We start from the raw sequence: 22,948 nt of genomic DNA on the forward strand, positions 1-22,948 counted from the left end.
AGTCAAGCGCGATCGGATTTTACGGGAATTACGGCCGATTTCACCAACTTTCCTTCGAATTAGATAACAACCATTAAATTCGCGCTTGATATTTCTTTACGCAGAATTTCTGTTTAAACTGATAATGTTTACTAATGAAGATACTAATTTGATAATAATTTCTGGACTATTTCCTATCCTGTAGGAAAAATTTTTAAGATTTTAATTTTTCAAGCTTTAACATGACGAAATATTTCATTTCGAAATTAGAAAAACGATATGTACTTCTACTGGTTTAATATTCATCAACGAGATCACAGAAGTTTAATCAAATTAGTCATTAACATAAAAATTTCTCTATTACATTTTATTTTGAAGAAAATATATTCTTTATATAAAATTTTGTTCATTTGTTTATTTCCGTTTACGGAATGAAATGTGGATAATTTATTAACTTTATCCAGAGCCATTTTTCATGTTTGTAAAAATTTTTAAGCTGTTTTTTTTAGATTTCTTAGATTTTTAAACTCGAACTCATTTTGTTTTTCAAAACAGGTAAAATATAAAATATATTCCTTTCTAAAATATTACTAATTAAATGCCAATGAGAATATAGAAATTTAATTGGCATTAATGTAAAGTTTGCAAGCTTTGCGATTTTTTGTGTTTAATAAGAAAATACGCTACAGATTTTATGTTTAATAAAAAAGTACATATTTTCAGAATTTCATCCGCATCTTAAGAAGTTGTAACGTCAGAGGGAAGGAATTTACATTCAAACTGACATTCACCGATGATGTAGTGATGTTAATTAAATTTCTCTATTCGAGGGAGCAAATTATGTTAACGGGGCAGATCAAAATTTATAAATAAAGTATTTAACAATTTATCTCGAAGCATAGCATGAGCCACTACATTCATGCATAATTTACATTGATATGCTCATTAATTATGTAAAAAGCAATAGAGGTTAAGGATTTCTTTTCAATTTAGTTGCTTCATCTTTATATGAAATTAAGTCGATTTCTTAGAGATCGTATTCATTCTTGATTGATCAGTAAATATTTTCATGATTGAATCTCAAATCAGATTTTTTTGTTAAAAGATCCAAAACATACTTTTATTTGTTGTAATTTGCATATAAAATTACGAACTAAAAGATCGAGAGAAATCACAAATATTGTTTTTTTGAAGAATCAAATTTTAATCAATAAAATATCGACCTCATATTTTATTAGAAAATAGTTAAATATCTTTTAACGAAACATCGCTTGTTTATTTACTTCATCTGTTTTTCACCGGTTTTTACCTGCGATTTGGAGAAAGTACTACCCTCAATTGTATATACAAGTAATCATCCGACAAAATTAAATTTCAGAAAAGATTCTTTTATTGATGATTTTTCATAATAAATTCATCATAAAAAAATTGCTTGCAAAAAACTGCAAACCATTATTCTCAATACTTTATTTCTCAATAAAGAGAAGAAATTTTACAATGTTAATGGATGTATAAAAAAATTAAAAAATAAAATTTAAAAGTTTAAAATATTAATTAAAATACATATATTACAAATTCTTCATTCTTTTCATAACTGAATTCATAATTTTTACTTTCATAAATAAGTTTACAGATAATATTTTGCGATAGACAAATCGCCGGATAAATGAAATAAATCCTAAATTCCTAAGATTTATTCTGCTTCAATGTTTCCAAAATAAAAATTGTATTTTTATTATTTTTTGGGTACGTTATCCTGTATAAATAAAACATATTTGAGTTATGTTGAGTAAAAGTTTGGAATAAAATACACAGAAAAATTTTTAAGTAAATCACTAAAGTTTACAGAATTGAAAACATTAAAATTGAATTCAAATTCGACAAGTTTAAAATTATATTAGTAATAATTACTAATAATACATAAATAAATAATATTAAAAAGATGAGAAATACCTTATTATTAATTTCCAAAAATGTGCGCACACTTCTCAGAGCTTGTTCACATGCTTTTTCAAATCCGACACTATCAGCATCCTGAAAGAAGTGGAAAGATATATGTAAAAAAGATTGATTATACTAATTGATACTCATTGATTATACTAATCAATTTTACATTAGAAAACTATATAATCGTTTTTATTATGGACTTCTATTTTATCTCGTACTGTGCTTACAAAGAGAGGATCTCTTATAACAACTATTCCAGTTGGATCGTATTTCCCGAGTAATTCTATCTTCGCTTGACTATCTCCCGGTCGCATTCTGTACAATCTGTGAATATTATTCTCGTCCATTCCAAATATCCAATCAAATTCATAAAAATCATTCTTTGTGATCTAAAATTGTTACTGATAAGTCTATGTAAAAATTTTGAAAAAAATATGAAGAATTAAAAAATTGTAACTCTTACTTGTCTCGCGATATGAAAGTAATTCGTAATCCCGACCTTCTGAAGAGTGGCCATTGCTCTAGGTTCAGGAGCATTGCCTACATGATATGCCAAAATACCAGCGCTTTCAACCTCCCAGAAATCGGATAAACCCATTTTGTGCACTTGATCCTGAAATACTGCTTCTGCCATAGGAGAGCGACAACTATTTCCTGTAAAAAAGTAGTTTTAAGATTCTAATTTAAATTAAAATACTAAAAATATAATTTAATAATTTTAATAATTTATTTGTCAAAATATTTAATAATAAAAATAAACTAAAGCTATATGATTTCTCATAATATCGTAAGAAAATACGAACGTAATTGAAATTTTTAGAGTATTCTAGTTCAATGATATTTATATATATGTTTAATTACATAACGCTTAAAAATAGAGAAATTATAACCTTACAAATAATTTAAAGCTTTTCACTAAAAGAAATTTGCACTAAAAGAAATTATTTCATATACCACAAGAACGTTTTCTACTTTATCTTAATTCTTTTTAAAAGAAAAAAAAGCTATCGTAATAATAACATTTCATTTTTTTTATTGAAAGTGCGGTAATTCGGTAAGTTCTTAATAATATTTAATATACTTTAATAATAAATTAAAATACCTAAACAAACCATGAGGACTCTTCTCTTTCGCATCATATTAATTTTTTGCAATCAGGAAAGGAAAAAAAATAATAAAGTTACAAAAAATTAAAAATTCTGTAATATCTCTGGGATTTCTCAAAGATATCGCACTGACACCTAACAGTGTGTATGTAACTGCAGCTTTCAAAGAAATTTTCTTTCAAATTTCTTTGCAAATATTTCTGCAATTTAAAAATTGCTTGTACGGATTTTCTTATTCGAAGACAGAAAAAGGTTATATGAAGAGCTTAGGAGTAGAAAAGATCAATAAGAATAGTCTATTTTCACGATAAAAAATCAAAACTGGGACGCTATATACAAATTTCTAAAAAAGATAAATAAGATAATACAACATATAAATAAATAATAATTATAAGTTTAATTTAAAATAAATCAAAATTTTATTTTTTAAAACACATATAAGGACAAGAAACTCTGTGTTATATAACTTAAAGGAACAGATTAAAGGCACAATAAAAAAGGAATCTTGGAAAAAAGAGAAGATATTACCATAATATAATTATATATGATTTATACATTTTAATAATCTATATTTTTTTATTGTACATTTCTTATGTATATTCTATAATTATCTTAATGCTTAAAATATGTTATCCTAAATATTTATTTCTTTCTACTAGTGTATATTAAAAAAAAGACATAATAGAAATATTTATTACATACACTATTTTATATGGAAAATTGATACTATAAAATTTTTCACAGGTTGGAAAATTAAAATGTTTTTCCTAAAAATATAAGTATATATAAATATCATGTACATATTTTAATCTTTACATCAACTTGAATATTTATTCAAGAATGCTGTCACACTCGCCAAGCATTGCTCATAGACTCTCTGAAATCCAACACTATTGTAATCCTGTAAGATGGAAATAAATTAATGTACATCTCTATTACATATTCTGATTTTACCAATAATGAAAACCAACATACATAATATGGATCTCGTATTATAGGATCTCCACTTGAATTATAGCTCCCAAGAAGTTCCACTTTTGCTTGACTGTTTTTTGGTTTCAGTTGTTTTAAATTTTTTATGTTCTCATGATCCATACCAAATATCCAATCATATTTATCAAAATCTGTTTGTTCAATCTATAACAAGTAAAAGTAATTTATAGTAATACTAATATCAATAATAAACATTAACTTATTTATCAGATTATAATGAGATTAATATTATTTCCATCTTTTAGAAGACTTTGATTATAAAATTGCCTCATATGTGGAAGAATCAAGACAGATTTCTATAAATGTTAATATCAAGAATTTCGACATTTAGTAAAAGCTTAATTTCTTTAGAACTTTAAGAAATCTTACTTGGCGTGCTCTGTGGGAATAATTAGTGATTCCATTTTCTTTTAGCGTACTTAATGCCCTGTTATCTGGTATTTTACCTGTATGATATCCTATAAGGGCAGCGCTGTCTACTTCCCATTGGTGTTGCAAACCTCTTTTGTTCATCTCATTTCGAAACACTGCCTCCGCTATCGGCGAACGACAAATATTACCTGTACATGAGTAACTACTAATTAATAACATACATTACTATATTGTTTTTTTTTTATTTAATATTTTTACCTAAACAAACCATGAGTACTCTTTTCTTCTCCGACATTTCGACAATACTTTTTTGATTTTAATATTTAAAAAAAATGTAGCTAAATGTCGAGTAATTATTCAGTTTACTCACAGCAGTTATAATTTTGATGAAATTATGATTACTTGACACGAAACGAAATTTGGCAGAAAAAAACACAGCTCTGTTCCGCGAAGCAAGATATTAATCGTTAAAATTGACTTTTCAGGTTAGAATATTTAATTCATTCCATTCACATTGACCAGTGCTTAGGATTTTTAAATGAAACACCATTACACTATGTGAAACACCAATCAGAAAATTTTGTATTTAATTGATGATGTTTGCAGGTCTCATTTACACGGAAGATACCAATTCATGATGACATTTATTTTTAGAATTACACAATTTCCATAAAAAAAGAGGGGATAATGTTGGTAATAACAAAAATCCTTAGACAACACAATTTAATTTCTGTGGATTGATGATACTGTGTAAGTAGTAATCTATTAGTGCGGAAACCTTTTTGACATATGCGTATATGCATATGTCATATGACGTGCATATATAAAATAATAATAAAGTATTTTCTAAAATAAAGTATTTTCGAAAAAAAGAATCGAAAAAAAAAGAATCGATCCAACACATCTATAGTCATAATGTGTATATAGGTTAGAAAATATAAATCATAAATATAAAATATATTATAAAAGAAAAATAAGGATAAAAAAGAAAAATAAGGAGAAGCAAATGGAGAAGGGATAAATATCAAATAAGTAACTAACTAATATTCTTATAAAGTGAAAAATAATTTATCTATATACACTATGACTATAGATGTGTTGGACCGATTCTTTTTTTCGAAAATACTTTATTTTTTAAAATACTTTGTTATTATAGAAAATATTTTAGAAAATACTTTATTATTATTTTATTATGCACGTCATATGACATATGCATATACACACATGTCAAAAAAGCTTCCGCAACAGATTACTACTTACAGTATCACCAATCCACAGAAATTAAATTGTGTTGTCTAAGGATTTTTGTTACTACCAACATTATTACCCTCTTTTTTTTATGGAAATTGTGTAATCATTTTTAGTATCAAAATAGATCACGTAACAAAAATTTATGCATAATACTAAAATTTGAATGGTCACTTTTGATCATGTGATCTATTTTTACGTTAAAAAAGAGAATTGAGCGTCCACATAAAAATGCATCTTATCGTGTTCAATGGGTAAGAACTTCTCGAAAAGGGCTATTGGTAACATTGTCGAGCCACTAGGGTTTTATATGTTTCGCGTCGAGGCGGATAAGGTTCCTTTCCGAAGTGTAACGTTGTCCTGTAAACACGTGGTTACGATTGTAATTATCAAATTCGAGACGAAATACTCTGCGTATCACGTAAGTAATCGCATCGTTTCGTTCGCTGTCACGCGAATTTTGTCCTTTTGCGATACGATAAACATAATTTTTCCGGGAACTAGCATATCGCATGCATATCGTAAGCGGCATGTTATTGCGCTTCTAGCCGCAGATCGCCCATTACATACGAGGCAAATTATTGTTACTGTGAGGCAATTAACATTTTTGATCGTTATATATTTCTGCCAGTAAAATATCCGATAAGACATCCAGCTCTCTTCGTTCGAATTTCGTGTTCGTATTTCCCAAATTAGATTTTCATTTTTCATGCAATCGCAATCCCACAATCTCAGTAAGGTTGCACAATGTTGTGTATACATTTATCCCTCATTTCAATTCATGCAACCGAATTGCACGAGTATGCGTGAAAGAATATATAATTTGATAAATAAATTTACGAGTTTGACTTGAACATGAGTCCTTAACTGAATTTGTTTTACAGAATGCCGTTGGCTAGAGATTTTCTCCATCCGAGCCCCATCGAGGAGAAGAGGAAACACAAACTGAAGAGGCTTGTACAAAAGCCCAACAGTTATTTTATGGACGTCAAATGCCCGGGCTGCTATGCTATTAAAACTATCTTTTCACATGCCCAGAGGCCAGTAGAATGCGATGGATGTCGTACGATACTCTGCACACCGACAGGTGGAAAAGCCAGATTAACTGAGGGATGTTCTTTTAGAAGAAAGGTCCAGTGTTAATTTTATGCAATATGTATTTGATTGACTTCTCTTTATATTCGATAAATAAAACCAATCATATGTATCAGCATTATTTCACTGTGAAATAACCTACCAACTGCAAAAAGAGGAGAATTCAATCTCTTGCATGTCTTTTTTTTAAGTTGTATTTTTTAGAATGTATGTTCAGTTGTATTACATTTAAAAATAAATATTTTATAACTGAAGTGAATTATTTTAAAATATGAATGGAAATGTATTTGAAACTTAACACCAGAAGCTTTAAAAAAGTGATCATTCTTGACTACTTTTTCTAAAAAATTAATCATATTTATCATATTAGAGATAAAATTTTTGAATTTTCTAATTTTCATCAATTATTTTACTTTGAACACTAAAGAAATTTAAAAATCCTATCTTTGATAAAAACATTTAGAGCAATAAAAAAAATTTGGTATTTTTAGTATTAATTTCGTAAAATACTTGAGATTTTTATATTTTGTTAAGTCTCGAATATGATCATAAATTTAAAAAATTATTAATTTTTATATTAGTTTTCATATACGAAATATATCATATACGAATTCTATTTTGCATACAGAAGATAGATATAAATGAGGATATAGACGTGATCATAAATTTTTATTTCCATACACGCCCGTGATTGTTTTTATAATAACTTCGGCAATTTGTAACAGAGATTCCTATAGTACTGTATTCAAGATACTCTTGAGTTTCATATGTATGGATGTACACAGATAATTTCTCTATAAATAAGCCGCATGCTCGCATTGTCTTTTATAATTCGCATCTTATAGCAATATTCTAATTGACGAAAAAAACGGGAAAACTTAAGAATGTAAAATCGCATTGTACGCTTGAAATACTCCAGGGGCGACTTCTACGGATCGGGATTTCAGGGACAACTGCAATGAGAAGAGAAAATAATTGTGACAAACATAAAAAAAAAATGAAATGTAAAATATATATTAGATGAAGATATTAGAATATTAAATACGTCCATACGTAATTATGATCATGATTAAGCGTTAAAAAAAAAATGTATCCTAACTCAAAACAAATTTTTTTAATTATTTAAGGTTAAAATAAAAAATTATTTAAATTAGTCAAGTCTATTTAAATAGCTATTGATTTTAGAGATAACTACGTTGGAAAAATTAAAATGTAGTAGTCCGTATTAAACCTACCGTAACATCGGGATTGCCTGGCTGAATTTTCAACTCGTTCAACACCCAGACATTATTTGTCAATTTGAGAGACTGATAAAGCATATCCTGTCCTTCTACATTTCTTTTAGCAATCGTGAAAACATTATTTTGTTGCATTTTTTGCACAACTTGATCCGCAGTCAACATCACTCCGTTTAATGTATATTGTACCTACGAACGAGATGTGTCTTTTAAAGATATTTATTCATTCTCTATCATCTGAATTTCTTCATCTTATTCTACGTCAATAAATAGAAGAAAAGTGTATGAGAAAGGAGTGTGTTACCTCATTCTGTGCAGGTATATCTTTCCAAGTAGAAAGAAACACTCTCTTATCCAATTGTCCATCCTCTGCAAAGTATACATTCATGGGCACGATACACGCAAAATAAAAAACGTCAATGTTGTTTTTGATAGCAACTTGAAGATTGTTCAGGGGCTCCATGCGTTGTACTGCACCCGCAGTAGATAAAATGACGCTCGTTTCTATACTCGATCCGGGACTCAGAGGAGCGGGCACTTGCAATGGAGCCGCCGGTGTCAATCCGAAGCTATTTTTGTTGAGCTGTATCGCGAAACCTCCCATAGGTTGCATTGCCTTGTTCGTAAAAGTCATGTCCATACTGATTTGTCCATTTCTACGACGCAATTTGCACAATATAATAATTTATGATTGAAAGGATGTATATCGAATGATCTCTATATTCAGTAATATATGATATATCATTTTTAATTACTTTCTCGAGAATGTGCCCCAGATATCAAAACCCTTGCCCTTTTCGGCTGGTAGCCAGTTGACTTTGGGAGGTATATAAGCTGTGGGACCTTGACTAAAACCAAATATGTCACCCAGTAAACCCGTTGTGCTTTGGGAAACTACTGGTGCAGCTGTGGTGTCATTGCTCAGAATGCCGTCGAGACCGCCACCTAGAAGATCCAATCCTAATCCTGTGGATTGTGGTGCAGGTGCTGGTGTGACCATTGTTGGGCCACCTGGAATAAGTAGGATAATTATATATTTTTCATCTACGCGTGAAAAATAAGAAAAACAAACACATTTGCAATTTTTAAAAATAAGAATATTTATATATTCAAATATTTTATTATATATTTTAATTTTCTAATTATAATTTTACTTTAAAATTCGCTCACCAATATCCATGCTGAGTAGGTCGCCAATCAGGGAATCCTGAGCAGGTATAACTTGCGCATGCGGTTGTGCAGTTGTACGATTAGAATCTTCGTTCGAATTACTTCTAGCAGGCAGCGATTTCCTAGCGCCCGCCGCTCTTCCTTCTACGAATGCCGTAGGGGGTTTGTGATATACAGACGCTAAGCTCGAGATATGACAGATTAATTCGTCCAACAATGTCGGTTCCAACAGATCCGTCTCTTCTGAAATCAGTGGTTTTTCCGCGAGCACTACCTCCTTAGCTGCTGCCGGATCGGTACTGAGTAATCGCCAGTAGATGAAACCACGATCTCGTAGATCGGGATTGTCGGAATCCTGTGTGGCCAGGCTGAGCACCTGCTGAACCAACTCCTGTGTGTCTGTGGGCCTCTTGAGGAACAGTTTAACAATCGCGGTGAGCAACTGTAGCTGAACTTGTGTGTTTTCATCGTGGAATCCCTCTAGGAAGCTCTCCAACAGCTCATCCGCATTGTCAATGCGCTCTGCGTACTCTCCGATAATCCAGATCATAGAAGCACGGGCCTCAGGCTCATCGAGTGTGTCCAAATTCTCGCACAAAGTCGAGATTATGCTTTCGTATTTATTAGGATACTTGCGGAAGATGTCTTTTATAACCACAATTGCTTCTTGAACGACGTAGTTCACCTAAAAAATAAAAATAATATGCACGATCAACTAATATACAAAATTTTATTCATCAGGATTACATCTCAATAATCTTTTCAAAATAAAAAACATCTAATGTCTTTTATTTTTAATTACCTTCGTTTGTATCAGATCCAGTAATGTAGAAACACAACGTTCCGCGGATGGCTCGACTTTTATGGCGCAACGACCGATGGCTCTCACGGCCTTCCTCACAAAATCCACATCAACTTCAGTGGCGTATTCCTTCAGTTCCGATAGAACTTGTGCGATATTAGCTTGAGACGCTAAACGAATCATAATGTCCAGCTTTTCCAATTTTACGTAAATAGGATCGTTATACTTGACGAAGAATACTTTCATCTCGTGTTTCAGAATGTCTGGTCGCTTCTGCACGATAAGATTGATGTTTCTCAGTGCAACGTACTGAACTTCCGGCTCAGAGCTTAATAATGTAACGAGAGGAGGCGCTAATTTTTTCGTAAGTGTGCCGACAAAATCCGATTCAGACTGCAACATCTCCATCAATTTCATTAATACCTAAAATATAAATAAAATCAATGTAAAATTATTTCTCCGCTAGCAAGAACTTGAAAATAAATTTAACTGTTTCAAGAAAGAAAATTGATAAGCTCATTCTCTTTATTTCTTAAAATTTAAAGAAATGATATAAAATGAGGCTTATCAAATTCTTCTTCTACATTTTCCTGTCATTATTAATCTGCATACTTTAACAGCAGAAAGCACGACCGCAGCATTGGCGTGCGCCAGACGAGGAGTGATTCGTTCACAGATACTCTGCGCCTCGCGATCGTCTTTGGGTGAATAATTCGCCAGTGAATCCAGGATGAAAACTTGGCCCCATTCCGTACATTCGTTAAGCGCCGTCAATAATTTGTTTATAGTTTGCGCGTTCATTTCCACCAATGGTTGACCGCTTGGACTAGCTTCGTTGATTTCAGACAACGCAGCAACTGCATTTGCGACAACCTAATAATATTTGATAGATATTATCCACGGTATTATTATCTTCAAATAACAATAAATTATATGACTTTTATTTTTTCTAATCAATAAATATTTCTTCATTTTATTACCATTTTTTCTAATATTTTATCAGATATAAGGCTTTAAAACTAACACTTCATTTTTGTTCTCAAGTTCTGAGGAAAGGAAAGTTCACATACCATTGGATTGCTGTCGGACAGAAGATCCTTCAACTGATCCAGGAATCCTTGATCCTCAACTAAGGCCGCGTTAATGTCATAAAGTTTGGCGACGCATACGGCTGCCGTCTTGCGCACATACGGATCCTCGTCCTTCAGGCACTTGCGCAGCGGCTCGCATAGATACTCAGTTATCTTGTCGACGCGTATACAGCCCATCGTGCGAACTGCTAGCGCGCGAATCAGCGGATTTGGATCCTCGCAATCCTGCGCAAAAATCGGGCAAGCCAGGGATTCAAGTCTAGTCACAGTAGTGGCTATCTATCTCAACCCATGAACTTTAACAAAGTAGAAAGTGGCATTGGTACCTTTGTCATCGGAGATGTCGCTAGCTCCTTTTGCGTGTCAGAACGAAAAAGGTCAAATTGGTCACCGTTACCATTTCTCATTAAGTGTTAAATAACTATACTTATCAACCATTTAAAGTAGTGTGTAATTAAGAACTGATTATTTTTTAAAGAGCACGAGGTATCATTCTTTGTTTGTTCTCTCTCTTTTTTCTTTTTCACAATTGTTGGCATAACTTTGCGAATAAGAAATTAAGAATTGTGTTACACCAACATTAGCGCCATGCAAATAGAAATAACTTAAAATCGTCTAACATATATATAGAAAAATATATTTACAAATATATAAAATTAATTGTATTAATAAGATGTTATTTGTAACACGAATTACATTCATTAGGTACACTGAAATTTTGAGTATAATACAAATTGCGTGCAATTAATAAATATTATTTTTGTACAAGCATCAATTGATAATGCAATCATACATATGAAATAAAACATTTAAGGAATTACAATTTTCATGCTGCTGCACATTAGAAATTTATAAGTAAAAGATTAATGTTTGTATCTGTCATTCCTTGATTCGTAAACATAACTGCAATATAACAATTGATTTAATATATCTGTATTATAAACAAATAGCGCTGCGAAAAAATGTACAATTTACTTCAAGCGTTTCGAATATAAATTGAAAATTACATGATTTCTCGAAGGAAAACTACATGCTCAATTCTTGTTCAGAAAACAAGATGTATTTATTAGTGCATTAGCATGATTAGCAATATATAACGAGATCTTAAATTACTTCATCAAGTTCAGTAACACTAATCTTGTATTATAGATATAGATTAATATAACGATATGCCTAACGGAATACACTCTGGAATTTAGCTCTGCGACGAGACAAAATGAAAAGAAAAATGTCTTTGTTTTTCATATTACCCATTGTTCAGAAAGTAATTCAACTTATTATCAAAGTGTCGTATCGAGGAAACTAAAAATATAAACCCGTGCCCTTTGAAAAATAAACAATTCGATTATAATGAACGAAAAAAAGTTACATTCCGTCCCATAACGCAGACAGCTCTGTGCAAACTGTAATTTGCAAAGCAGTCTGTACACAGTGCGAGGCACATCGTAAAATGAGCGCAGCAAGGATGATATCTGATAAGGAGATTGTATTTACAATCTGATGAATCGTCATCAGAGAAATATATAACAACGGAAAAAATTCTTTAGCTTGCCTCTCGTTACAGACAGATTCTGAACATCATCCAAGTGTCATTAAAAAATATGTAGAGGATAAAGGTGCGTTATATATAGTAAAATCGTGATGATGAATTGAATGGTGAGTTTCTAAGCTACGTTACCTTGACGAACGTGTTGACCGCCATGATGGCCATGTCTGGTTGGCTTTTAGCATAGTTCATCAGGTATAGGTACACCAGTTTTTTCAGTTCCAGATTATCGGTCTGCATGCAATTCACCACGTCAGGAAACAGCGCGGACACATCTTTTCCCACTGTCATGGAAGCAATGACCTGGACAAATAATTAACAATACACCTTCATTACTAAACTCGCACGATGTTATTGAAATGTAGGCAACTATTCAAATGTAACATTTTCAGGTAAATTTCTCTATCATTTTTATTATTAATAAAATCTCATTCTTATGTCTTAAGAGGCATTTGACATCTGTCAAGAACTGCTACATTACTACATTGTACATTATTTATTCACGTGTAGTTTTTATTAAAAATACATTGTACACTTTTCACTAACATAAGCACAATAATATTAAGACACAATCATAAGTATCTCATCAGACTACATGCTAATGCATTGCTTTCCCAAGTCTTTTTATTCAAATACAATAAATATATGTTTCTCTCCATATACAAAGATGTACGTAACATATTCTTAATGTTGATAAACTCAAAGAAGTATATTATTCTAGAAGAGATTATTAAACATAATTATAAAATGACTATAGGAAGAGTGTTACATAAGAAATATTTTTTGTAAAAAGAAGTCATTAAAATTTAAGACACTCAGATTCTCAGAGTTTTTATAACTTACCTTAATATTTAAACACATTATCTTCACAGCCTATGCGCAAGTTTTTGCATAAAAATATTTATTCTTTGTGTGATATTTGCATAATTAAAACTAAAAATAATAGAAGTGATCATTTTTGACCATTTCAATTTTTCTTTAATGTTTTTTCTGATATCAAATATGAAAGATATTAATTTAAAAAATAAGAATAGAAACATAGTACTTGTAATATTAAAGTGTATCAACGATGTCAAAATTGTTATTTCTCATAAAATGTTAAATTGACATGTAGTAATCATATTATTTACCTTCTTTACAGCTTCCTTCTTCTTTTCCTTCTTTTCATTGTTCAGTTCCGACTTGAGTTCAAATATTTCTCCTTTCTTTGTAGTAGTAAAATACTTTGAATCGGTCATCTTGTCTATGGTAATACATATAACAAGAAAAGTATAATTGAAATCTTCCAGGATACAAAGATCTCTAATATTATATTATATGAGTGTGTATAGAATTGTCACAGAATGATCATTACCCTATTATAATTTAACATCATTTTCTTAACAAAAATAACAAAAATCTTATTATTGTTCAATAATCACATATTGTGTAATTATTTAATAATAATTACAATATCAATTTTGTTCCATGAAATTAATTTTATTTCATTTACTTCCAGATTAGATAAAAATTAAAAAAAATTAAGTTTAATAGAGTGTGTATAATATCGAAATGTCAAAATTCACGTCAGCCGAGGAATCTATGAACAAGAGGAATGGCAATAGTTCCAAGCTTTTTGCGTACTAGACAGAGAGATAAAGGGGGAGAAAAGGAGAGAGTGAGATGTCCGCAGTGAAATTAAATAAGATTTCGCTATATAGCAAACCCAAGATTGGATCAATGTCCAGAATCTATGGTGGCGTAGCGCTAACTCCCTCGCCAACGAAAACTGTCATTTAACGCGTAACTGGTCAAGGACCCGGCGAGCGAGTGACGTCTCGCGGGATTGCTAATATCGCAAGGTGATAAGCGAGTAAACGCGATAGCGAGAACGCGAAAATATAGATCGTGTGAATAAAAACGTGAAACATTACGGAGGATCTCGAACGGTTGCATCTGGAGCGGAGCCGCTGCAGCTGTTCGCGTGCCTCATTAATTACCTGTCTATTTAATAGCGACTTGCGGCGGAGAGGAAGGGGCGGAGATCGAGGCGGATCGAACGTTTTTTATCCCGTGAACGAAAACCGAGACGAGAGAGACACCGCGTCCGCCCCCCAGAATAACTTTATGCTTCTACTAAGCGAGGCCGACGTTCGATACACCGAGGCACCCTGTATGTGACACTTGGCCGCCGTCGCACGCTATCGGGGGCCACGCAGGCATCGCGCACATGTAGGTGGGAGAGATGACCAGCCGTCAACGGTTATCGATAAGCAACTCTCTCCTGATTGGCTGTTCCGATCATGAAATGCGCGTGTGCAGACGGATTTGATAGCCGTTAAATCCAAGGAATAGATCCATGTCGTAGTCAATTCTTATATTTAAGATCGTCTTAAGTAAGCTTATACGGTCATTCTATTGGTTGAAATGTAATCTTAAGACAATTTTAAATTTATATAAGAACTGACTATGAATATCGGTTTAATAGGATCTATCTCACGATTAGCTCGATCGGTTGAAAAAATTTAATAATTATCAACTGCAAAATTAAAATTGATCATTCTTAACCGAATTTTTTAATTATTTTGATTAAAAATAATGTTTAATTATTATCTAAAAGTATTATATTTTATATAAATATATATAAATAAATCATAATTTTCAGAAAATAAACAAGAAAAATGAAATGTAATTAATTTTAGTTGCTGTTGGCTGGTTGGCAATCGTTAAATTTAATCGACCAATCAAGCTAATCGAAAATGGTGAACCAACCCATAAATTCGTTTTTCAGGATGTTCACATTGATCAATTAAATATTAGGTTTCTGATAGGTGGTTCATTGGAAAATTTCTAGACACCGAACGAGATGTGTGAACGTGTCTGATTAGATGTGGAGATGGACGCTCCTGATTGGTTGATTCTTTTAGGCCACAGAATCTCCAGGCATTGAATGCACCTAACGTTACCTTTCTACGTTTATTCATCAACGATAAAAAAAAAATCAAACTGATATCCGCTAGCGAGCGGATTTTATACGTCTTGTCTGCGAGGAGACGTAAACAAACGTGTAAGGTTTTGAGAAGAGGTTTATGAGAGCTTAAAAGCGAGTGATAAGTTATTCTTGCTGCCAGGTGCGATCGATTTTATTTGCTGAATTCCTTAATTATTTGAAAGTATTTATTTCGAAACACTTGCGTTTTTTATATTCCTTGTTTTATATTGTATTGCGATGAATATTCAACCATTGCGTTGACTTTTATCAATTTAACATTTATAATTCGATACGCGCATTCTGAAAAAATGAAAAATAAAGTTTAAATAAATTTGATGAATGAATTGTGCCCATTTTTTCTAAAATAGATTATGATTTAATTTACTTTTGTCTTTTTAATTCTGAGAATTCGAGAAAAACAGAGAAGTTATATTAATAGAAATAGATTAAATATTGCTGAATGCTTCGTTAAACTTTTTAAAATTAATATTTTCAAGTGTATTTTTACATATTGTAATCTATCCATAACTGTCTTATATATTGTCTGAAATAAATATTTATTTAATTTGGATTTTGTTAATTATAGTGAAACTAGCCTTCAAAATGGCATTACGTACCTATGGAGATAAACCAATAAGTTTTCAAGTAGAGGAAAATGGAGAATATTACTGCATTGGGTCAGAAGTTGGCAATTATCTGCGTCTTTTTCGTGGATCTTTGTACAAGAGATACCCTGGCATGTTTAGAAGATCTATAACCAATGATGAACGTAAGAAATTGGTAGAACTTGGGTTAAGCCAACACGTTCTAGCATCCAGTGTTTCATTACTGAGAGCTAGTGAAGTAGAAGATATTATCGAGGGCAACGATGATAAGTATAAAGCTGTGTCTGTACATTCAACTGAACCACCAGCGCCTAGAGAGGGTAAGTCTAAAAAGTCAATGGCATGGGTACCCAGCTTACCCAATAGTTCACATTTGGATGCCGTTCCTCAAGCCACACCAATAAATCGCAATCGAGTGCACAATAAGAAAGTCAGAACATTTCCATTATGGTAAGAAAACACAACTAAAATCTCTATAAATTCTCTATATAATTCTCTATATAAAGTTCCACTATATAATAAATTTATGATTCTTGTTGTATGTGAAATATAGTTTCGATGATACAGACCCATCAGCAAACTTAGAGAATGCAGCACAGCAGGAAATGCTGGTCCCAATACGTTTAGATATGGAAATTGAAGGCCAAAAATTAAGAGACACTTTTACTTGGAATAAAAATGGTATGCATCGTATACATAATATTTATTAAAAATGATAAGAATCTTAGCAAATTATAATGATGCATTTTTTTTATCACAGAAAGTCTTATAACACCTGAACAATTTGCCGAAGTACTATGTGATGATTTAGACTTGAATCCATTAACTTTTGTTCCTGCAATTGCACAGGCAATAAGACAACAAATAGAAGCATTCCCTCAGGAAACAATCCTGGAAGATCAGTGTGATCAGAGAGTCATAATTAAATTGAATATACATGTGGGTAATACCTCTCTAGTAGATCAAGTAGAATGGGACATGTCAGAAAAAGAGAACAATCCAGAGAAATTTGCGATGAAACTTTGCGCGGAACTTGGTCTCGGCGGAGAATTTGTTACTGCTATTGCTTACAGGTGAAGCAAGAGTCTTTATTCTATAGAATTAAATTTAGTGTAAAAACGCGAAATTAAAGATGAAAATATTAAAATATTTATGATTTTGAATACTTTAAAATCAGATATAAATTATTATATATAATTATATATTATTAAATATGTAAGCTATATTTTTATTTAACTAATTATACAATTATATCCATTTAAAGTGTACGTGGACAATTGTCGTGGCATCAGAGAACGTATGCATTTTCTGAAGCACCTCTACCAACCGTTGAAGTTCCCTTTAGACCTCCGTCAGAGGCTGATCAATGGGCACCATTTTTAGAAACTTTGACAGACGCAGAGATGGAAAAGAAGATACGCGATCAAGATCGAAATACTCGGTAAGAAATGAATTTTTTAATATTGAAATAGATCTTAATTTAATTGGATAGAGATATTTTTTATTGATCACTTCTTTTTTTTCTTTCAGGCGTATGCGACGTTTAGCAAACACGACGCCTGGCTGGTAGAAAAAGCGCATTTAGAAAAAGAACTTTATACCTTCTACATTTTTCAAATTCATACCATTTTAATTTTTAGTATGCCCCGATATTTATAAGATTTATAAGTAATGATATGATTTTATCAAGACATCATTCATCGTAGAATATAAAATATGCGAAAATAACTATTTGTAAAGATAATGGATACATGATTGTGTATCTGAAAAAAGATGTAACTATATATTATAATTAATTATTGCTCATGGAACGTTTCTATATATGAACTGTTCTATATTCCAGATCTTATGAATCATTCTTCAATCAAATTAGAATTTACATATTTTCTTTCCATTTTTATTTATTTCATAAAATCTTTCAATTTAGTTTATTGTATGATAACAATTTGTGTTTGTGTGATAAATAATTTTATCTTTTATGTGCACGTGATCGACAATACAGTTATTTTAATACAGATATGTTACATAACACACTTCAATCGAGGTCTGAACAGCAGGCTGTGTGACTCATCCTCGATATAATAGTAAGAAATAAAATTAATATCGCTTCATATATATATATAAATATACTATATTAAAGATATTTCAATTATTTTATTTAAAATGCATCATTCAAAAAACTCAATTACAATTATTTGTTTTAGTCGGCTGCAATCGTATGATGAGATAACGGATCACGTGATTATGCTCATTCATGATAAATGATCATCGCGAAGCACGTGTCGATAATTAACATTTTGGTATCTCATTAATCATACAGCTCATCAAATTGAATAGACTGAATGAAAGAAAAACTTTAGCAAAAGAAAAGACAAGATTTATAAGCGACCTTCGACAAGCGTGTCGAATGTAAATTAATTTCTACTTTAACTTCATTATAATACTTCTTTTTTACTTATGTAAAGTATAAACATAATACATGCTTTACTTTTGGAAGGATTTGGAAGAAAATGATCGATTCCATGACAAAGCATTCCTGTATTTAGTTCTAAATTATGGACCAATTCTTGATGCGTTCATCAAGATATTTTCTGCAGTCCAATTCAACTTTTGCTTTCATTATTTTAAAATATAATTTGATATATTCATATATAAATCGTTTTTCCACACGCACATACATATGTACGGTTAATTTCACAAAACAAGTTCTAGCAAATTGTTTTAAAGTTAATTGTTAAATGAAAAACAGCTGCTGATGAGTGATTATTTTTTTTTACAGTAATCTTCAAATCTTTGCTACAGTAATCTAAACGCGCGCGCGCACACGCACACACACACACACACACGCGCGCGCGCGCGCGCACTCACGCACGCACGCACACACACCTGATTTTCATTTAAAGAAATCGATACAATCGTGTTTTCTCAGAAATAAGCTTACAACATTTGCCTGGAATATTTCTTGTGTCTATTCTTACCAAAGTAACTTTAATTTTTATTTAAACAGCTTCAGAGTAAATAGCCTTGGAAAATATTGATATATGACGTATGAATAATCTAAGGTTTGTTTTCTACATTATCTATATTTTTCCATTTTTCCTCTTCAAAGCGCAAATATTTATTTTATCTTATTTTAAACATAGAGAAAGAAAGAGAGAGGGATGAAAGATGAGAGAGGAAAAGGAGAATATGCAAGCAAGCGCAATTAATTCGACTGATCTCCAGTTACTGGTGCTGTATGTGTGTGCATATTACAATTATCCATACGTAATGAACAAGGCAAAACAAGAGACAAAGTGAAGCAACAACGTTAAACGAGGCGACATCGTTCGCCGACGTCGCGGAAGGGGGAAAATATGGGGGAAACCGATGTGTTACGCGCTCATCGAGGCACACATATGACAATCGGTGGCAGTTCAGCCTCGGCAGTGTCCAGCGGCATAGGTGGATGAGCTAACGGTAGTGCGTGGAGCACGCTTACAGTCTTGGTGCCTCCCGAGTATGGATCAGATCAGGCAGCAACAGCAGCGATCGCTGGCGAACGCGTGCCGTGGCCCGGCACTACCGTTTCCACGAAGACCGTGGATGAGCGAGACCGGCGTCGCTGCCGCCGCCGCCGCCTCCGGCAACCTGGGCCTCAAAGGGGTCATAGCCGGTATGTTATTCTCTCTCTCTCTCTCTCTCTCTCTCTCTCTCTCTCTCTCTCTCTCTCTCTCTCTCTCTCTCTCTTTTTATCTTCAGAGAGAATGAGATAACATTCTCTCTCACTCCTGCGATTGCCCGTGAACCGCCGACCTTTGACACCTGTCTGAGTGCACCACGTCACGCGGTGTTCGTTCGCCGACTGCGACCACGGAAACGTGCGCCACGAGTCTTCGTCCTTTTTCTTTATTTTTTTCTGGAGTCACTGCACTCTGGCAAGTCGTACGATAACACGAGGGATCGCGCGATCGCGATCTCGCGGAATTGCGTACATATGAATGTATATGTTCATGTAAGATATTCGCATTTCTTGCAAGGTCATCGTACTTATCTAAATTTCCATGGAGATTGTGAATTATATTCGCTCTTTCATGCAATGACTACCAACTTCCAACTCTACATAAATTATTTAATATATTGACTGATGTGACTGGTTATATATTAATAAAATTTGCATTTAATTAGAATTTATAATAATGAATTTATAATACTACTTGCTACTTTCATTGCAATAATGATTATATTATCATTCTATCTCTTATATTGAAGTCTTATAATATTTATTTTTATTGTGTAATCTTTTATTTTGTAATAACGTATTTTAATTCTTGAGACTATTTAAAATCGGCCTGTCTTCCTCAATAAAAAAACTTTCTCAGTAATTAACATACACACACGTGCGTGTGCATGCATATGTACATATATAAACATTGCTTCTTTACAAATATTTGAAAATACAATTGTCTTTCAGGTGGCATTACTGGAGGCATAGAAATTTGCATCACATATCCAACTGAATATGTCAAAACGCAGCTGCAATTGGATGGAAAAGCTGGTGCTGGCAAAGAATACACGGGAATAGCTGATTGCGTTACCAAGACCATCAAGACTCGCGGTTTTTTCGGCTTATACAGAGGCTTGTCTGTTCTGCTTTACGGGTCTATACCAAAATCAGCGGTGCGGTTTGGTGCTTTCGAGACAGTGAAGAAGCAACTGGTGGATACGGATGGAAAGCTCAATCCGCAAAGAAGGCTCCTCGCGGGTCTTTGTGCCGGTGTATGTGAAGCTATTTTTGCGGTTACCCCGATGGAAACAATTAAAGTGAAATTCATCAACGATCAACGATCAGCAAATCCAAGATTCCGAGGTTTTTTCCATGGAGTGCGCATGATTGTGAAGGAACATGGTAAGCGAATATCAGTTTAAATATTCCAATTTCTTTAGCTTGAATAATTGAATAATTTATTAACAAAAAATTATTTTCTGATTTTTGACTAAATTGTAACATAGAAAGAAGAAAAAATAAATATTGTAAAATTACATCATGATTTAAATAAATAAAATGTAACTCTGAAATTCAATTAAGAATCATAACTTGTTTAATTGGGTCAGGATTGCAACATATGCTTATCACAGTATATTGTGAAATTCTGAATTTGTTCTTTTCCATGTTAAATTATAATTATACAGAGATTACTTTGTAATAAATTAAAAGAATATATAAAATTAATTAAGAATAAATTATATTAAAAATATTAGGATTCTACACATATATAATAAATAATGTAATAATAAAATTATCAATGAAATAATTTGTACATGTTTTTAAATTAAAACAATTTTGTTTACTAAAATTTATAAATATTAATATGATACAGTTATATTTATAGCGCCAAATATAGCACTAATGATATTACATGTGAACTTTTTATATAGGTTTCAAAGGAGTATACCAGGGAGTAGTACCCACAATCTTGAAGCAAGGATCCAATCAAGCTATTCGTTTCTTCGTGATGGAAACGTTAAAAGACTGGTACAAAGGAGATGATAATAGTAAAAGTGTTCCTAAAGTAGTTGTCGGTGCATTTGGAGCAGTTGCTGGCGCAGCATCAGTTTTTGGAAACACACCTATTGATGTCATCAAAACTAGGATGCAGGTATGCATATATAATTTATATTTATTATTATTAAATTTGTGCTTACAATTTATATTTATAACAGAAATTATTTCATTGATTAATATTCATGTTTATTATAATTCCATAGAACTTACCATTCTAAATCTGTTTTATACTTAGGGATTGGAAGCTTCAAAGTACAAAAATAGTATGGACTGTGTGATTCAAGTATGGAAGAAGGAGGGTCCAATGGCATTTTACAAAGGAACCATTCCACGATTGGGCCGAGTATGTTTAGACGTCGCTATAACATTCATGATATATGATTCTTTCATGGAACTTTTCAACAAAGTATGGCCTTAGGTCTGTTGCATTTTGTATATACGTATATGATACATTCTATCCGCTTTTACAAATATTGCTTTGACATTTTTTACGAGCGTATTTGTACAACGATATATATTTTTGTTAGTAATTATTTATATTCTTATTTAAGATGAGAATGTTATTTAATGGCGGTATTTACAACGCCATATATATCAAAAATCGATAGAACAAATGTGTGACGGATGCAGCTCTTTGACAAAAATCAATTTTATGATATAGAAACAAATGTAAGCTTTCGTTTTGCATGATAGAACCGTGTATGTCGGTTATGCAAAACGGTATATCGCTACCTCCGGCTCTAGTTGCATTTATACAACGTACGATGCACAAAAATAATTTATTGTGAAAATGTGTTTCGTCAAATTCGTATCTTGTTCATGAACTACTTTGTTTAATGTTATCGAATTTAACATTTTGCAACGACATACATTCCTGCAATCTCAGTCGTTCCGAGTATGAGAGTATCATTTTTTATGAACTCTTAAAACGAGGAAATAGTCCAGTGTATGATAGTGTAAGCCACAACATATATATGCCAATACATAGATACACGTATTTATATATATAGAATATATTTATGTACAATTTTGTACAAAGAGAAATAGAACATTTATTGACAGAAAACAGGGAAAACTCTTTTCAATGATTTTAATTTTAAATAATGTTTCGCGTCCGAGGATATACCAATGTTGCAGAGGTGAATTTAGAAGAATGTATGTTAATAAAAAAACTAACTCAAGCTAACTTGTATTTGATTTTTTTTTAATCTTCTGATAGACAAAATATAAAATAACACAC

At 32.0% G+C, this 22,948-nt stretch overlaps 6 protein-coding genes and 1 long non-coding RNA gene across 17 annotated transcripts; 3 read left to right on the forward strand and 4 right to left on the reverse strand.

Moving 5' to 3' along the window:
- Nucleotides 1-1,431: 1,431 nt before the first annotated feature.
- LOC105433051 (low molecular weight phosphotyrosine protein phosphatase 1-like) lies at nt 1,432-3,297 on the reverse strand. 6 transcript variants are annotated; one of them, XR_016140187.1, is made up of 5 exons: nt 3,029-3,294; nt 2,390-2,580; nt 2,093-2,315; nt 1,937-2,013; nt 1,432-1,736 (listed from the first exon to the last, which is right to left on the reverse strand). XR_016140187.1 is itself a non-coding variant. In XM_089081011.1 (5 exons), the coding sequence occupies exons 1-5, from the start codon at nt 3,063-3,065 to the stop codon at nt 1,715-1,717; spliced, it is 498 nt and encodes a 165-aa protein (XP_088937137.1). In that variant the 5' UTR covers nt 3,066-3,297; the 3' UTR covers nt 1,432-1,714. The 6 variants fall into 6 exon arrangements, 5 of the variants coding, with proteins under 5 accessions (XP_088937137.1, XP_088937136.1, XP_011646434.2 ...); XM_089081011.1 differs by having other exon boundaries at nt 2,145-2,315; nt 3,029-3,297; XM_089081010.1 differs by having other exon boundaries at nt 1,432-1,735; nt 1,933-2,013; nt 2,145-2,315; nt 3,029-3,297.
- A 270-nt stretch (nt 3,298-3,567) lies between these two features.
- On the reverse strand, nt 3,568-5,462 carry LOC105433050 (low molecular weight phosphotyrosine protein phosphatase 1-like). 3 transcript variants are annotated; one of them, XM_011648131.3, is made up of 4 exons: nt 4,768-5,462; nt 4,395-4,585; nt 4,008-4,169; nt 3,568-3,933 (listed from the first exon to the last, which is right to left on the reverse strand). In XM_011648131.3, the coding sequence occupies exons 2-4, from the start codon at nt 4,536-4,538 to the stop codon at nt 3,850-3,852; spliced, it is 390 nt and encodes a 129-aa protein (XP_011646433.1). In that variant the 5' UTR covers nt 4,539-4,585; nt 4,768-5,462; the 3' UTR covers nt 3,568-3,849. The 3 variants fall into 3 exon arrangements, with proteins under 3 accessions (XP_011646433.1, XP_011646432.1, XP_088937141.1); XM_011648130.3 differs by having other exon boundaries at nt 4,656-5,462; XM_089081015.1 differs by having other exon boundaries at nt 4,395-4,599; nt 4,656-5,462.
- A 445-nt stretch (nt 5,463-5,907) lies between these two features.
- On the forward strand, nt 5,908-6,852 carry RpS27 (ribosomal protein S27). Its single transcript, XM_025219804.2, has 2 exons — nt 5,908-6,066; nt 6,530-6,852. The coding sequence occupies exon 2, from the start codon at nt 6,531-6,533 to the stop codon at nt 6,786-6,788; it is 258 nt and encodes an 85-aa protein (XP_025075589.1). The 5' UTR covers nt 5,908-6,066; nt 6,530; the 3' UTR covers nt 6,789-6,852.
- A 538-nt stretch (nt 6,853-7,390) lies between these two features.
- On the reverse strand, nt 7,391-14,821 carry AP-1-2beta (adaptor protein complex 1/2, beta subunit). Of its 4 annotated transcripts, none has more exons than XM_011648126.3 (12): nt 14,501-14,821; nt 13,718-13,830; nt 12,720-12,890; nt 11,368-11,394; nt 11,021-11,266; nt 10,563-10,823; nt 9,951-10,373; nt 9,149-9,833; nt 8,734-8,989; nt 8,283-8,634; nt 7,976-8,167; nt 7,391-7,693 (listed from the first exon to the last, which is right to left on the reverse strand). In XM_011648126.3, the coding sequence occupies exons 1-12, from the start codon at nt 14,520-14,522 to the stop codon at nt 7,619-7,621; spliced, it is 2,823 nt and encodes a 940-aa protein (XP_011646428.2). In that variant the 5' UTR covers nt 14,523-14,821; the 3' UTR covers nt 7,391-7,618. The 4 variants fall into 4 exon arrangements, with proteins under 4 accessions (XP_011646428.2, XP_011646429.2, XP_088937114.1 ...); XM_011648127.3 differs by having other exon boundaries at nt 14,567-14,820; XM_089080988.1 differs by lacking the exon at nt 14,501-14,821 and adding an exon at nt 13,942-14,374.
- On the reverse strand, nt 13,080-13,711 carry LOC105433048 (uncharacterized). Its single transcript, XR_968464.3, has 2 exons — nt 13,431-13,711; nt 13,080-13,304 (listed from the first exon to the last, which is right to left on the reverse strand). It is a non-coding gene; the product is annotated as an uncharacterized LOC105433048 (long non-coding RNA).
- A 691-nt stretch (nt 14,822-15,512) lies between the features above and the next one.
- Snr1 (SWI/SNF related, matrix associated, actin dependent regulator of chromatin, subfamily b, member 1) lies at nt 15,513-17,974 on the forward strand. Its single transcript, XM_011648124.3, has 6 exons — nt 15,513-15,697; nt 16,145-16,613; nt 16,717-16,844; nt 16,924-17,236; nt 17,428-17,604; nt 17,694-17,974. The coding sequence occupies exons 2-6, from the start codon at nt 16,162-16,164 to the stop codon at nt 17,731-17,733; spliced, it is 1,110 nt and encodes a 369-aa protein (XP_011646426.1). The 5' UTR covers nt 15,513-15,697; nt 16,145-16,161; the 3' UTR covers nt 17,734-17,974.
- Nucleotides 17,975-18,810: 836 nt separating this feature from the next.
- sea (mitochondrial citrate transporter scheggia) lies at nt 18,811-22,894 on the forward strand. The gene is made up of 6 exons (XM_089081007.1): nt 18,811-19,225; nt 19,307-19,818; nt 20,617-21,051; nt 21,582-21,802; nt 21,944-22,126; nt 22,260-22,894. The coding sequence occupies exons 2-5, from the start codon at nt 19,665-19,667 to the stop codon at nt 22,124-22,126; spliced, it is 993 nt and encodes a 330-aa protein (XP_088937133.1). The 5' UTR covers nt 18,811-19,225; nt 19,307-19,664; the 3' UTR covers nt 22,260-22,894.
- Nucleotides 22,895-22,948: the final 54 nt, after the last annotated feature.

Source organism: Pogonomyrmex barbatus, unplaced genomic scaffold (assembly GCF_055798465.1).
Source record: "Pogonomyrmex barbatus isolate J1 unplaced genomic scaffold, ASM5579846v1 scaffold4, whole genome shotgun sequence".
Taxonomy (NCBI): Eukaryota; Metazoa; Arthropoda; class Insecta; order Hymenoptera; family Formicidae; genus Pogonomyrmex; species Pogonomyrmex barbatus.